The sequence below is a fragment of the Callithrix jacchus genome, chromosome 11, assembly GCF_049354715.1.
Source record: "Callithrix jacchus isolate 240 chromosome 11, calJac240_pri, whole genome shotgun sequence".
Classification (NCBI taxonomy): domain Eukaryota; kingdom Metazoa; phylum Chordata; class Mammalia; order Primates; family Cebidae; genus Callithrix; species Callithrix jacchus.
The window spans coordinates 90,745,949-90,762,241 of NC_133512.1; the positions used below are offsets into that span (position 1 = coordinate 90,745,949).

At 53.4% G+C, this 16,293-nt stretch overlaps 2 protein-coding genes across 34 annotated transcripts in view; one reads left to right on the forward strand and one right to left on the reverse strand.

The window, feature by feature from the left end:
* The window catches only part of PTPRN2 (protein tyrosine phosphatase receptor type N2), a 1,018,236-nt gene extending 1,016,604 nt beyond the window's left edge, over positions 1–1,632 (forward strand). For all 16 annotated transcript variants that reach the window (XM_078343304.1, XM_078343314.1, XM_078343301.1 and 13 more), the window contains one exon: positions 15–1,632. In XM_078343304.1, the coding sequence (XP_078199430.1) occupies positions 15–86 (72 nt within the window). In that variant the 3' untranslated portion in view covers positions 87–1,632. The remainder of the gene's footprint in view (positions 1–14) is intronic.
* LOC118143820 (uncharacterized) overlaps positions 1–16,293 on the reverse strand; it is a 112,519-nt gene that overhangs the window by 10,023 nt on the left and 86,203 nt on the right. For 12 of the 18 annotated variants that reach the window (XR_013524106.1, XM_078343332.1, XM_078343330.1 and 9 more), the window contains one exon: positions 8,667–14,309. The gene's annotated coding sequence lies outside the window, so the exon portion shown is untranslated. Of the gene's footprint in view, positions 1–6,129; positions 6,388–8,666; positions 14,310–16,293 lie in introns of those variants that run through there. The other 6 variants (XM_078343320.1, XM_078343317.1, XM_078343323.1 and 3 more) reach the window with 5 other exon arrangements.

The following is a 16,293-nucleotide window of genomic DNA, read 5'->3' on the forward strand; positions in this document are numbered from 1 at the left end:
TTTCTCGCCCGCAGGAGCAGTTTGAGTTCGCGCTGACAGCCGTGGCTGAGGAGGTGAACGCCATCCTCAAGGCCCTTCCCCAGTGAGCAGCACGGCCCGGGGGCCTCGGGGGCGCCCCCACCCCACGGATGTTGTCAGGGATCCTGGTCCAACTTTAATTGTGTGTCTTCTATTATAACTGCATAGTAATAGGGCCCTTAGCTCTCCCGTAGTCAGTGCAGTTTAGCAATTAAAATGTGTACTTTTGTTTAATCAAACAATAATAAAGAGAGATTTGTGGGAAAATGTGGTTATGGGTGGAGGGGAATCGGTTCATCGATTTTCACTTCTTAAAAAAATACTTTTTCTTAAAGCACCCATCACATTCTTAGAAGCAAGTAATGTAGCGTTAACGGTGCCGCAGCCAGCGTGTTGGAGGCGGTTTGCGGAAGAGTGTGCTTGCCCGCTGCCACTGTCCAGGCGGGTCTGCCGTGCAGGAGCAGGGGAAGCTGGCTGCACTCTGCCAGCCACCCGGCACACAACTCACATTTGGTATTTGTCTTCAAGACCATTTCTCACTGGGAGAAACCACTGGGACAGAACCGTACGTCCTGCAGCTTCGGGGCAAGGGAGACAGTCACGGCACCTGCATCCCCATCAGCATCAGCACTGCCCTGAGCACCACAGACAGCCCCCGGCAGCCACACCTGTCACCCTAAGGAGAGATTCAGGGGCTCTCCCCGGGGCAGACACCTGCTCAAGGCTGGAACTCCCCAACCTCACCTTTGCAAAGTCACAGCTGCACCCAACACTGAGACGTGTTTTCAGTGTTAAAATACCGATTTCTGCATTACGAAAGCAGATGCCCCGTGAATGCCTGCCTGTAAGATAACAAGAACCAGGAAGAACAAGTCTGGGCATTTAGCAAGCGGTGAGGTCCTGGGAGCGCCAACCCTGCCTGGCCCCCGCTGTCCCCTCCAACACATCCCAGAGACGCCCGAGAGCGTTTCCCGGGAGAGGAGGAGATGCAGGGAGACCTCACGTGCCGCTTAGAGCCAGGAAGGGAAGTGAGGGGCGCACACAGCCACCCTGCCACCTCACTTAGTGAGCCACATGTTTGCACATCATGTAAACCTAAGCACACAGAGATGATTCAGATCTGACAAAATAACATTTGTGTATCAGGTTCACCATCACCCTGTACCCCAGAAATAGGATAATTCGCTTCATTAACCCAGACAATCACATGGAAGATGGCACAGAGGCGGCTGTGTGGGCTGCAGATTTCCCACGCAGGGCTGAGGGTAGAAAACGCGCCTCCACCTGCCGCACCGCACAGCGTCCCTCCGGTCTTAGATCAGACACGCCGAAGGCAGGAGCAGGAAAGCCACCTGCTGAGCCGACAGAGCAATGCCAACATGCCACCTGCGTCTCCACGTGGTATTGTAACACTGCTTTTACATCGCTACCGTTTCTTTCCAAAATTCTTTCTGTCTGGAATTTAAATAATTAATAGAAATGAATTTATCCGAATATAGGGAGCATATACCTACTTGTAATTTCTAACTCCTTATGTTTCGAGAGAAATCCTCCAGTGTGAAATGTATAGATATATTTAATTGTGTCATATTAAACTTCCGATTTCACATTCAAGCGGTCTCTGTTTGGGGAGGGTCCCATCCGTCTGCTTCCTGAGGCCCTGAACATGTATTCAGACGCCGAAACAAACTGGATGTTTTCTAGAACCGCGGGTCATGTTGCTGCTTCCTTCGCAGCATTAGATGTGTACCAAGGGCCAGGGCGTCACTGAGTTTTCATGCTTAAAACAGGACTAAACAGTCTCAATAAGGAGCTGCAGGCAGCATCCGTCCCACACGTGCCGTCCCTGTCCCTCTGTGCCCAGGACCCCCTGGATTCCACACCGTGGGGTGGGAGATGCCGCCACCTCCCCATGCCCAGTCCTAGAGGAGGATATATCACTACCGTGGCTAACGGCAGCCCTGCCCCGCACCCCCCGACCATGAGGCTCATACTCTCATCTAGGGCTCCAACCCCATCTTAGGACTGTCCTTCTGTCCTTGGTGGGAAGGGAGACCTCATCCCCCATATCCACACAATCACACCCCTCCACATGGCAGGGAGATGCAGCAGGACATTCAAACTGTAACCAGAGAGACCAGGGCTCCAGGGTGTGCCACCACCGCCAACGACCTTCCCCACTGCCCTCAGCCGTCTCCACTGGCAACAGTGAGAGATGGAGGACGTTGGAGCCGCCTTGTCCCAAAATCAGGTCATTCCTAATCAGCGCCCTCCCACGAGAGGGGCTTGGGGTGAAGAAACAAACATTGAATGACACCTGTTGAAACGCAGGAAGATTTGATTCAGGGCCCGTGCGACTGGCACAGGGGTGGTGCTGGGGGAGACAGACCGGGCTCCTCTCAGTCCATCTTGCATTGCTGTGAAGGAACGCCTGACGCTGGGCAATTTATAAAGAAAAGAGGCTTCTGGCTCACAGTTCTGCAGGCTGTGTGAGAAGCATGGTGCCAGTGCCTGCATCTAGGGAGGCCTCAGGCTGCCTCCACTCATGGCCACATACGTGTGCAGAGCTCAGATGAAGAGAGAAAGCAGGAGATGGCATGGAGGGAGAGCCAGACTCTTTTAACAACCAGCTTTCGTGGGAATTTCCAGAGTATTAGTCTCTTCACGAGGGATCCACCCCCATGACCCAAAAACCTTTCACTAGGCCCCAAATCCCACGGTGGGCATCAAACTTCAACATGAGGTTTGCAGGGTCCAGTACCCAAACCCTAGCAGAGCTCAGTTCCAAACACCACAGGGACACGGACAGCGCCACAGCCAAGGCGTGGGCTCGGGGTGAGTGGATGGAGAGTTGGAGAGTTACCAAGAGGAAGCGCCAGGCTCAGGGGATTCTGGCTAAACCCACCTAACAGGATTCTTGCTGAAGGGAGGCCAGGGTGACTGACATCACCTGGGGGATGGTGGAGGATGAGGGACCCAATCAGATATTGAGGGTGACCAGATATCAAGGATGGGCGGGGGAACGGTTCTTGCTAAACTGACTTAACATGGTTCTTTGTTAAAATAGGATGGCACAGATGGACGTAAGAGCTCAGCTAAATTTGGGCCAACAGAGCAATCAGGCAAGATAAATAAAAGGCATCCAGAGAGGAAAAGAGGACGTCGGGCTGCCCCTGTTTGCAGATGACACGATCCTTTATCTAGAAAACCCCACATTCTCTGCCGAAAAGCTTCTTGAGCTGATAAGCAACTTCAACAAAGTTTTGAGATACAAAATCAATGTACAAAAATGAGTAGCATTCTTGTACACTAACAGTACCCAAGCCATGAGCCAAATCAGGAATGCAATCCCATTTACAATTGCCACAAGAAGAATAAAATATCTAGGAATACAGCTAACCAGAGAGTGGAAGATCTTTGCAATGAGAATTACAGAACAATGCTCCAAGAAATCAGAAGTGATACAAACAAATGAAAACCATTCAGCGCTTATGGATAGAAGAATCAACATCGTTAAAATGGCCACACAAAAAATCTGGAGACAACAGATGCTAGAGAGGATGTGGAGAAAAAGGAACACTTTTACACTGTTGGTAGAAGTGTAAATTAGTTCAACCATTGTGGAAGACAGTGTGGCGATTCCTCAAGGCCTTAGAAATAGAAATTCCATTTGAACCAGCAATCCCATTACTGGGTATATATCCAAAAGACTATAAATCGTTCTACTATAAGGACACATGTACACGAATGTTCACTGAAGCACTGTTTACAATAGCAAAGACCTGGAACCAACCCAAATGCCCACTGATGATAGACTGGACTGGGAAAATGTGGCACATATACACCATGGAATATTATGCAGCAATCAGAAATGATGAGTTTGTGTCGTTTGTAGGGACATGGATGAATCTGGAGAACATCATTCTCAGCAAACTGACACAAGAACAGAAAATAAAAGACCGCATATTCTCACTCATAGGCAGGTGATGAAAAATGAGAACACATGGACACAGAGAGGGGAGTACTAAACACTGGGGTCTATTGGGGGGAAAAGGGGAGGGCCAGCGGGGTGGGTGGGAGCTGCGGAGGGATAGCCTGGGGAGAAATGCCAAATGTGGGTGAAGGGGAGAAAGGAAGCAAAACACACTGCCATGTGTGTACCTATGCAACTTGTATGTTCTGCACATGTACCCCAAAACCTAAAATGCAATAAAAATTTTCCTTTTATAAAATGGCCACACTATTCCTCTCCAATGAGCAATGGCATTCTTCACAGAAGTGAAGTTCATATGGAATCAAAAAAGAGCCCAAATAGACAAGGCCATTCTAAGCAAAAAGAATGAAACTGGAGGAATTGCATTGCCCGACCTCAAACTATACTACAAGGCTACAGTAACCAAAACAGCATAGTACGGGTGCAAAAACAGACACAGAGACCCAATAGAACAGAATAGAGAGCCCAGAAATAAAGCCACACACCAACAACCATCTGATTTTTGACAAAGGTGACAAAAACAAGCAACAGAAAATGGACTCCCTAGTCAGTAAATGGTGCTGGAGTAGCTGACTGGCCGTATGCAGAAGATTGAAACGTGACCCCTTATTTACACCACATTAAAAATCAAGATGGATTTAAGACCTAAATGTAAGACCTAAAACTATAAAAACCCTGAAAGATAATCTAGGAAATACCATTTTGAGCATAGAAACTGGCAAAGATTTCATGACAAAAATGCTAAAAGCAATTGCAACAAAATCAAAAATTGACAAGTGGGACCTAACTAAACTAAAGAGCTTCTGCACAGCCAAAGAAACCATCAATAGAGTAAACAGACGACCTACAGAAGGGGAGAAAACATTTACAAAATATGCATCTGACGAAGGTCTAATATCCAGAATCTACAAGGCTCTTAAACAAACATACAAGCAAAAAATAAACAACTCCATTAAAAAGGGGCGAAGGACATGAACAAACACTCATACATGTGGCCAACAGGCATATGAAGAAATGCTCAATATCACTAACCAGAGAAATGCAAATCAAAACCACAGGGAGACATCATCTCACATGAGGCAGAACAGTTACTGTTAAATAGTTTAAAAAATGACACATGCTGGTGAGGCCGTGCAGAAAAGGGGATGCTTACACACTGCTGGTGTGAGTGTGAGTTAGTTCAACCATTGTAGAACGCAGAGTGGAGATTCCTCAAAGACCTAAAAATAGAACTATCATTTGACCCAGCAATCGCACTACTGGTAAATACCCAAAAGAACATAAATTGTTCAACCATAAAGACACATGCAGGACCGGGCGTGGTGGCTCACGCCTGTCATCCCAGCACTTTGGGAGGCTGAGGTGGGCAGATCACGAGGTCAGGAGATCGAGACCATCCTGGCTAACACCGTGAAACCTTGCCTCTACTAAAAATACAAAACATTAGCAGGGCATGGTGGCACACACTTGTGGTCCCAGCTACTTCGGAGGCTGAGGTAGGAGAATGGCTTGGACCTGAGAGGCGGAGGCTGTGGTGAGCCGATCGCTCCACTGCACTCCAGCCTGGGCGACAGAGTGAGACTTCATCTCATAAAACAAACAAAAAAACAACAACAAAAAGGAATTAACTGAATGGGCCTTGTGGTGTAGGCCCCTGCCTTTTTCTTGTCTGTGAGGAAAAAAATTTAAAAAAAAGACACATGCTCACGTTTATTACAGAAGTATTCACAATAGCAAAGACACAGAATCAACCTAAATGCCCACTGATGGCAGACCAAATAAAGAAAATGTGTACATATATACCATGGAATACTATGCAGCCATAAAAAAGAATGAAATCCTGTCCTTTGCAGGAACAAGGATAGAACCGGAGGCCATTGTCTTTAGCAAACGAATATGGGGATTCACAACCAAACATAACAAACGCCACATGTTCTCACTAATAAGTGAGAGCAAAATAATGAGAACACATGGACAGAAAGGGCAACATCAGACACTGGGGCCCACTTGAGGATGGAGGGTGGGAGGAGAGGCCCAGAAAAAAATGGTTGGGTACTATGCTTAGTACCCAGGTGACGAAATCATCTGTACACCAAACCCCCAAGTCACAAGTTTACCTATAAAACAAACCTGCACATACACCTCTGGCCCTAAAATAAAAGCCAAAACATTGTTAAAAATAAAAATAAATGAAGTCTGGCCAGGCCAAGCGTGTCCGTCAGCGTCCGCCAGCATGCTGGTCTTCCTCTCTTACAGAGCAGCTTCTCAAGCTCGCGGGATTGACTCCCAGCTGCGTCCTGTTGCTCCAGTGTCCCAGGCTCTCCTTCCCCGAGTCGGCACCTCATCGGAACCTGCCTACACTCCGGGAACCTTCTGCTTTCCATGTGTCTGAGATGTTGCTGAGACCCAGCCACGGAACATCTTACGTGAGCACGTGTCACAATATGGAAGATTCTCATGATGAATGCAATTCAGAATTCAGGGCCGAGGGCAATAGGGCAGGCTGAAATCCCATGTAAGTATTCCACTCTGGAAATGCTGGGCAGAGTTATTTAAAAAAATACGTAGCCAAGCCACAAAGAAAGAGAACTCCTCAAGGGCTTATCCCAAAGAGAGACCTGGACGTCCGTGTGGGAAGGGCGGTGAGAACTGAGGCCCACAAGAGCAGGTGGTCGGTTCTAAACACGTCCACTTGGCGTTTGCACAAATGGCTTCAGGGAGTGTTTAACAACCAACTCCCCTAAACAGCGGACCCAGAGAGGTCATGCAGCTTACACGCAGAAGATACACAGCACACAGCTTACAGATAACAGAGCACATGCTCTATCGTCAGTTCCACGTAGCCCGCAGGCTCTCACCGAACGGCCGCTTCGGTTTTCATGGAACCCTTGTATCTGTGGCCAGCCTATGGTTACAATTGGGGAACGAGTCTCATTCCGACTCACTCACCTCAACAGGCAAGAAGAGAAAACAGAACACGTCAGAACTGACTCCACAACACGTGCTAACAGCTGAGCAACTTTGGACAGAACACGTCAGAACTGACTCCACAACACGTGCTAACAGCTGAGCAACTTTGGACAGAACACGTCAGAACTGACTCCACAACACGCGTTAACAGCTGAGCAACTTTGGACAGAACACGTCAGAACTGACTCCACAACACGCGTTAACAGCTGAGCAACTTTGGACAGAACACGTCAGAACTATTCTGTGCTGCTCATGAACAGCCTGAGTAACTGCCAAATGGGATAGCAGTTGCCAAATCCTGAGGGAAGACGGTCTCTATTTCCTCACGCGGTTCACAGTGGAAGGGCAACAGACGCCACACACTTAAGCTTAATCAGCGCCCTGTGAAAAGGGCGGTGAAATCGGCTTTAACATTTTAAATGGTATATAAACAAGAAGAATAACCACATTGAAAAAGAGAACAACTAGACTTGAAAAAGAACCAAACGAAACTTCTAGAAATGAAACCGAAAAGGAACAATCATTTTAAAATTAAGGGACACGTGTTCACAGGATGCCAGCATTATTAAATAGGAGACTGGCTAGAGCTGGAAACGGCGGAATGGAGGGCAGGGCTGAGAAACCCACTCACACAACGGAAATACGCAAGGGAGGCTGGGGAAATGCCGAGGGGAGGAGTGGGCGGCAGAGGACGGTGCCCGCTGCCGAGGACCTGCAAGAGTCCCTCTCACTGCACCAGCGGGCTCCGTGGGCCTACTGTGCCCCCTCCACAGTGGGTCCCAGCTGGGGACGGCTCTCACTTCAGCATCAGTCCCCAGCTCCTGCTCCGGTTCCGAGTGGGCAGGGAGACTTGTCGGAAATTTTCATTACCCAGACGAGGCTTCCTTCCTGTCCAGTGCATGTGGCCTGGGACATGCACCCCGCCCCAGGTGGAGAGGGCGTGGAGACAGCCTCCAGATCCCAGCCACAAGGTGGGCTCTCTCCACCCACACGGCTCCCCGCCCCGGGTGGAGAGGGCGCTGAGACAGCCTCCAGATCCCAGCCTCGAGGTGGACTCTCTCCACCCACACGGCTCCCCGCCCCGGGTAGAGAGGGCGCTGAGACAGCCTCCAGATCCCAGCCGCGAGGTGGGCTCTCTCCACCCACACGGCTCCCCGCCCCGGGTAGAGAGGGCGCTGAGACAGCCTCCAGATCCCAGCCGCGAGGTGGGCTCTCTCCACCCACACGGCTCGACACTTGGTGTGCTAGCATGGCCGTGACTGGGGGATGCAGACGCAGAGGGGCCTCCGGGGGCTTCAGGATTTGAAAACGCAGGCATCCGGGAGGCTGAGGAGAGCGATGAGCTAATCAAGAAGGGGTGAGGGGGACCGTGCACCCCACTCTACGGTGTGCAGGCCTCGGCCAGGCAGGTGTGTGGACGCTTCACAGGCAGGCAGGCAGGCTGTGCACAGACTTCACAGCAGGGCACTGGCAGGGTACTGAGGGTCTCCTCCCTCCCAAGTGCCACTGGGGCCTGGGGCTTGTGCAGGGGCTCCCGACCATTCACAGCTTCCACGCAGTGGGCCACCCATCACACAAGTCATTGATGATTTTTACAAGTGTTGCTTAAGACTGATTTTTTTTTAATGTGGTGAGATGTGATCTTATGAAAAGAAAAAGAAATCTGTGTACTGTAATTCTATACCTGAGAAATGCGCCAGGCCAGACACAGGCTCACACTTTGGGAGGCTGAGGTGGGAGAATTGCTTGAGCCCAGGAGTTCAAAATCAGCCTGGGGAACATGGTGAAACCCCTTCTCTACAAAAAAGAAAAATACAAAAGTTAGCCAGGCATGGTGGTGCACACCTGTAGTCCCAGCTACCAGGTGGCAGGTGGTGCTGAGACGGGAGGACTGCTGAGCCTGGGAGGGAGTTTGAGGCTGCAGTGACCTGAGATGTGCCACCGCCCTCCAGGCTGGGCAGCAAGACCCTGTCTCAAAACAAAAACATAGAAGGAAAGGCACTAATTTATCTTAATAACAAAACCATAAATCTGTTTTCCTCGGGATCTTGGAATGGGGTTGATCAAAATTCCTTGGAGATTCGCACGCGTGCACACAGGCATGCCCACACGCCTCGTGGGTAGATGAAGTCGCATTAAAGATGCCCCCCTCTCCTGGGTGTTCTGAGCCCCCGTGTGTGAGGTTCCGGGCCTGACTCTGAATCCATCCTCTTTGGAGCCACGCCCACCTCAGCCATCACTCTTCCGGCCCCACTGTCTACACCATCAGCTGCAGACGACCTCGGGAGGGAATCACTTCCCGGCACCGAACACCTGCTCTGGGGGGAATCGGTGCCAGCACGGAATTTTCCATCCTCCTCTGAAAGCCCAGGTCATGACCCCACCTGGGAGCCGCCAAAGCCCCGAGGGTAGGTGAGTGGGCTCCCCGGAGTCTGTCTTCATGGCCAGGGTCCTGTACACATTGCATTGGGGGCCCTGAGGGTGGGTGAGTGGGCTCCCCAGAGTCTGTGTGTCTTCATGGTCAGGGTCCTGCACACATTGCATCGGGGGCCCCGAAGGTGGCTGAGTAGGCTCCCCAGAGTCTGTCTTTATGGCCAGGGTCCTGCACACATTGCATCAGGGGCCCCAAAGGTGGGTGAGTGGGCTCCCCAGAGTCTGTCTTCATGGCCAGGGTCCTGCACACATTGCATTGGGGGGCCCCGAGGGTGGGTGAGTGGGCTCTCCAGAGTCTGTCTTCATGGCCAGGGTCCTGCACACATTGCATCGGGGGCCCTGAAGGTGGGTGAGTGGACTCCCCGGAGTCTGTCTCTGTGGCAGGGGTCCTACACACATTGCGTCCGGGGCAGCTGGGTGTGGTGGCCCCGAGTGCCCTCCTGCTGGGTGGCTAGGAAGAGCACCTGCCTGCAAAGCATCTAAAGTGAATGTGGCAGACCAGAGCATTCGTCCTCAGAACTCCGCAGAGACCACCGTGCCGCCATTGTGTGGGAGTGGGGTTTTTCCTGTGAAACCGGACCGGACTGATGCTGTTGTTATGTGTTACTGGGCTGTATAAACTGATAGGGCAGCCCGGGAAGCTTGATTTTTTTTCCAGGAATTTAACTTAATAGTTTGTAAAAGCCGCCCTGCACGCCCGCCATCTCGCTCCACTCCGCCTCCACCGTCTCGTCTCTGCTTGCTCCTCCCGCTCTGTCCGCTCAGCACACGCAGGAAGCCAGCCCAGGGTGTTCCCTGGGGAAGCACCAGCAGGTCAGGCGGAGCCTGTGTCTGTGCTTTAGTAACCAAGGAGAGCACTAATAGCGAACCCTCATAATGAGCGGAATAGACATTAATTGAATAGAAAAGAGAATCTGATCACACCTTTGTTCCTAGACAATGGCGGGTTCATTCTGTTCCCACATTTGTTCAGAAGCTAGTCTCGGCCATTACGTCGCTGCATTTATTAGGAAAACGAGATGGCTTAGGGAATTTGCTTTTTATAGTTGAGTGCAGTTGGTAAATATCACGGTGGGTTTTCTGGCCATCAGGTGGTTTCTCTGTGGTCACCTCCACGGGACGGTATTTAGGGGAGCCAGGGGCCTCTGTCCTGCAGGACAAGATGTACGCCCCTCAGTCCAGAGGGGACGTGTCCCACCTGTGAGGGCCAGGCGAGGTAGAGAAGCCCCCCTTCCACCTGTGAGGGTCTGTGTGAGGTGGAGAAGCCCCCATTCCACCCGTGAGGGGCCGTGCGTGTGAGGTGGAGAAGCCCCCCTTCCACCTGTGAGGGACCGTGTGAGGTGGAGAAGCCCCTTCCACCTGTGAGGGGCCAGGCAAGGTGGAGAAGCCCCATGCTCTCTGTGGCTCCTCTGCTGCCGCCTCTGTGGGTACAGAAAGACTGCTGCTGTGCACACCCCACTAGCACCAAGTGGTCTGCGGAGGCAATGCTGGCTGGTGGGCTGGATGGCGCAGAAGTGAGCTGTCTTGGAAGGCGGCAGCAGCCAGAGGTGCCGGGATGTGGCCATCGTCAACCCCACCACGCAGCTCCCCACAGCACGCGGGGCTCTGAAGGAAGCCTGGGAACGGCATGGGAATGAGGTCGGGTCTCCGCATCACAGGAGGCAGGGAAGAAATGCCCGCCGCATCAGCTGAGTCTGATTCCACCTCCACCGCCCAGCTCGCCCTGCCTGTCTGCTCACTTTTTTTAATTGACACACAGTAATTGCACCCATTTCTGGAACACAGCGTGATGTTTCAATGCCTATGTATGATGTGGGATCGTCAGACCAGGGCAGTTCTTGTTCTGCTCATGTGTGATGTGGGACCCTCATAGATCAGGGCGGTCCCTGGGCCTGCCACCTCAAACCTTTGTCCATTCTTTGTGGTGGGAACATTCTGAAGCCCCTCTTCTCGCTGTCTGAAAGCATAAATTGTTGTCAACCACAGTTGCCTGGAGCACCGCGAACACTAGAGTGTATTCTCCTGTGGCTCTAACTCTGTGCCCCCCACCAGCCTCTGCAGCCACCAGCCCATCACCATGGCCTGGAGTTCAGCTTTTTTAGCTCCTGCATAGGAGTGAGCTGATGGGGTGTCTGTCTTTCTGAGCCTGGCTGATTTCCCGTACCAAATTCCTGCAGGCTCATCCTTGTGGCTGAGATGACAGGATTCCTTTTTCCTCCGGCTGAATAGTATCCACTGTGCGTGGCACCGCGTCTTCCTTACCCGTCCGTCTGTTGACCGGCACTCGGGTGGATTCCAGATCCTGGCCATTGTGAATAGTGCTGCAGTGAACAGGGGCACACCACTGCATCTTTGATGGCCGGGTCTCCTTTCTTTGGGGTGTACGGCCAGCACTGGGACTGCTGGACCCTGCGGTGCCCCTATTTGTAGTGTTTTCAGGAAACTCCAGCCACTCTCTGTAGCGTAGGAGGGGTTCTCACTCACATTCCCTCCAACGGCACACAGCAAATGGCCCTGTTTCCTCCACCTCCCGCCTTTGTGATCTTGTCTTTCTGATAAAAACCATTCTAGCAGGCGTGAGGTGGTATCTCACCAGGGGTTCAAATTTGCATTTCCCTATAATTAGTGGTGCTGGGTGTGTCCTCACACACTTCCTGGCCAAGAGTAGGTCTTTCAAGAAACATCTGCTCCGATCATTTGCCCATTTTTCTTATGTATTTTTTTAGTCCATGACCTGCTGAAATTTGCCCATCTTTCAATCGGGCTCTTTTGTCACTGTGGAGCTGGGTAAGTTCCTTGGAGGTTCCTTGTTGGCTGAAGAGTTTGCAAATATTTTTTCTGATTCCTTTTGCTTCTCTTTTGAGGTTGTGTTAAGCAGAAGGTGTCTGTCTCCCACTCTGTCCCGGCTGCCTCCTCTTCTCTGCCTCTCTCTCTGTCTGTCTTCTCCCACAGCCCTGAGCCTCTCTCTCTGTTCTCTGGGGTATCTACTCTGAAGGAAGCCACTGATACATAACTCTTGTGGTCCCGATTTTCTTAAAAAAGGGAAAAAAGTAATCCCATTACTTGCAGTCATCCTTCTTTTTCAGGATTAGACATTCCTGTGAAAAGGTGGCAGTGAATGGAGGGAAATTGGGAAACTGAGGCTCTTCCACCTTGGGCCACGCCTCAGAGGCCGGAGCCCCACAGGCCCCTGTCCAGGCCCAAGCACTGGCTCCCAGCGGCTGGCAGTAGGGCTGCTGGTAGCTCACAGCCCCCCATGAACTGCCCTCAGCCAGATGCCCCAGGCCCACGCCGATGCCCTTCCCAGGGATGGGGCCCACCCCACAACTGGTCTAAGGGCACCAGGCCTACCACCAGCCCCTTTTGGGACCACCCTGTGGAGCCCTCCAGCCCCAGAGCTGCCTGGGGCTTCCACCAAAGCCTTCCTTGCAACCTTGTGGCATCCGGACACCCAAGGTCTGGATTTCGCCACCCCCACATCACAAGCCCTCACTTTTCCCCTGCCCCGCACCCCCGTGACTGTCAGAGCCAGACAGCAGGAGTCAGGGTTCCCCAGGCCAGGTCTGGGGACCACCCACTCACCCTCAGAAGCGGGCCCCGGAGCAAGAGCGTCCCATGGGGCAGAACAGAGGAAAGAGTGGCCTACACACTGCGGGGCAGAGAGAAGAGCGCCCGACCGGCCATCCTGGAGACACCAGGGGCCAAGAGAGGAGCTTTCCGGGCAAAGAGGGAGGAGCACCCGGGTGGAAACGGAGGAGCACGGGGTCAGCAGTCCTGGAGATGCCAGGGTGGAGGCCAGGGCAGAGCTGGGAGGGATTGCAGGGCCCCTCCCCATTCTCTGTCCCACGGTGGCTTCCAGCCTTCTCACCCCAGCTCCCGAGCACTCCAGGAGGAGGCTCTACACACTCCAGGCTCGCTCTCCAACCCTGCTGGCCTGTTATCCAGAGCAGGAGCCAGAGACAGGCAGAGCCCAGGCATGACTACTGTCCCCAGGCCCAGGCTCGGCGCCCACACAAATCCCCAAGACCCCTCACTCCCCTGCGGGGTCCTCACCAGACCCTGGCCTGAGGCACATCCCTCAGGCTCTAGGCACAGACTTGGGGTACAAACCCAGCCCAGGCATCTGCCCGGGAGCCCCAACAGCCTCCTCAGCTCCAAGTGAGCCCCTAGCTCACGCACATGCCAGCACACACTCAGGGGGACAGAAGTCGGTTGAAATGCCCCATCCAGCCACATGGCCGTGGGAACCTTCCTTCCCCTCTTGGAGGCTCAGTTTCCCCTCTGGAAAGAGGGATGGTGCTGCAGTGATGGCAGCCATGAGGAGCAGTGCCTCATGGAGCACAGGTGCCGGGAGCGCTCCAGGCCTCCATCCACGCCCTCACCTTCACTCTTTGCAGCCCGAGAAGCAGCCGGAATTCTCAGGGCAGCATCGAAGCTCCACCAGGAAGGGCACAGTCATCTCCATTCTTTTTAAGCATCCAATGTTTGCAGAATGCTGGGCAGGGGGAGATGGTGGTAAAGGGACCCCAGGCATCCTGCTGTGGCACAGCTTCCTGCTCTGGAACCCCACATCCCTCCGCTCCCCGCCCCCTACCATCCCTACTGCCCACCCGAGAGCCTCCCACACCTGCAGCCTGCAGCCCTCGTCCTCATGGAGGAGGCCAGGCCCTGCACTTCTGTGGGCAGACAGCGGCCTCGAGGCCTCTGTCCTCCCGTGTGTGTCCATCAGGCTGAACCTGGACCTTCCCAACCAGGGCAGGAGCTGGAGGAGGCAGCAGGTTTCTGAGTGTGCCCTCGGGGCTGCGTTTCTGGAGTAGTGCAGCTCTAGCAACCTGCTGACAGCTTTCTTATCTCTGGTCTTTTACTTGTTCTGCAAACTTTCTCTCCAAAGTCTCTGTCAAAAGAAGAGAAGAGTGTGATGTTCAGGAGACCTGAACACCCTGGAGTGGCAAGAGGGAGGGAGGGGGGATGAAACGACAGATCCTCTCTCGGCCAGACCTTGATGGGGCTGAGCTATTTCTTTCCTTGGAAGACCCTAAGTCCTTGGGAGTCTTTTTGAGACTCTTCCAGGGCGATACAGGGTTGTAATTGACACCTTCCAATCCTGGATAGAGCTACACGTGCGCCTGTAGATGTGGTGGTGCAGGTATGTACACACGGTACATACACCCACACATGCACCTCAGTTCATGCAGTTGTACCTGTGTACACACATGAATGCAGGTGTGCACATGCACACACTCAATATGCAGACGTGACCATGCTCTTGCGTGCCACAAGGCGTGGTCCGTGATTCCACGGGCCTGGATCTACTTGCCACATGATGTTCAACACCCTTAGCCTAAAGCCAGATCAAAGTCCTGGGCTCCCGACTACATCCACGGTCGGCCACATTCAAGGTGGACCAGCGAGACCACGCTCAGCCCCTCCGTGGCTACTCCCTGGGACCCAGATCCAAAAGCCCCACAGGTGGGTGCAGGGCACCCTCTGGGCCAGGCCTGAGCGTGTCTTTCTGAGCCCCAGTCCTGACCCCCGGGTGCTAAGGGGCACCAAGCTGGCCCCAGCGTCTGAAGGTTGAGGCATGAAAGGGGACCCTGTGAAGGGCTGAGGCCTCAGGTGGTAAAGGATTTGACGTTCACTTTTATTTACAAAGGGCCAGGGAATAAAGAAGGGGGTGAGGACATTCGGGTGCCCAGGGACTGCTCTGCCCATCACATCAACCCCCTCCCGTCTCAGGGACGTTCTGCAGGTCCCGGGTCCTCCTGTCACTTCTGAGCAGGAATCACATCCGAAGAGGTCGGCTCGGTGGCTCCACTGGCCGGGAACTGCAGCATTTGAAATGCCTAAAATGCCTAACTCCGCATTCAAAACCCTCTGTCTCCAACACTCTCACCTCTGTTTCATTTCCTGACGTAATTACAAGTGCGACAGAGTAATAACTTGTTAATTCCTCAAACCGAGGGAAACAGCTTCTCCGGGGCATTGGCTGCCTTTGCCACCCCCGCTTCCCTTTTAACAAACGCAGCCGCAAGGTCCAGGAGCTCTTCTTTCCACTGCTGCTAAATCACCCTTGGAGATGAGTCACCGTCTCTGAGGGCTGGGAATGGCTCTTGGGGAGGGAGGCACCGCCCTCCGCCCCTGGCTCCCGCCAGCCCTCGCCACACTCAGCCAGGAGAGGAGCGCCACCATGCAGACCCACGCCGTGGCCTGTGGCCCGGCCCACACCTCGAGGCTCTCCCCACACTCATTGATGCGCCGCCCCACACCAGCCTCTGCCCTGTGGAGTGGGGGAGTAAGAGACCAGGAGCTCAGGGTCACTGGGAAGGTCGGAGCAAGCTGTTCTGTTTGGGGCAAGAGCCAAGCCCGGCCTCAGTATGGTGTCAACGCGCTAACGATGTCCCCACCATCGAGCCATGTCTGCCCGAGGGTCGTCTGGCCGACAGCCCTGACCTGCCAGCTCCACAGAGATGCGGCTGCTGTGCTGCGCCTCCTGGGCCCGAGACTGCCACACGGCATCACGGACACGGACACAGACATGAGACTGAGCCTGCAGGAGCCCCCAACGCTAGCTCCACCGAACCCTCACCAGGTGCCCCCTCACCAGTGCCTCCCACACCTGCAGGACCAGGCCCACCTCCGCCCAAGGCAGGAAGGGGCAGTAGCTCCAGCCACGTGTGTGTGGGAGAAAAACTTCAACTCACTGTTGTCTTAGCAGAGCAGACCCTTCAGATATTCTACCTGCTCCCCTCCCGCTCTTCCCCTCACTGGCCCCTCCCTCTCTCTCCTTCCCTCTCCTTCTCTTCCTCCCCCCCCATGGCTGTTGGGGTCTCTGAGGAAGCCCCCAGTAGATAATACTCTTTCTGTTGACCCAGGTTGCC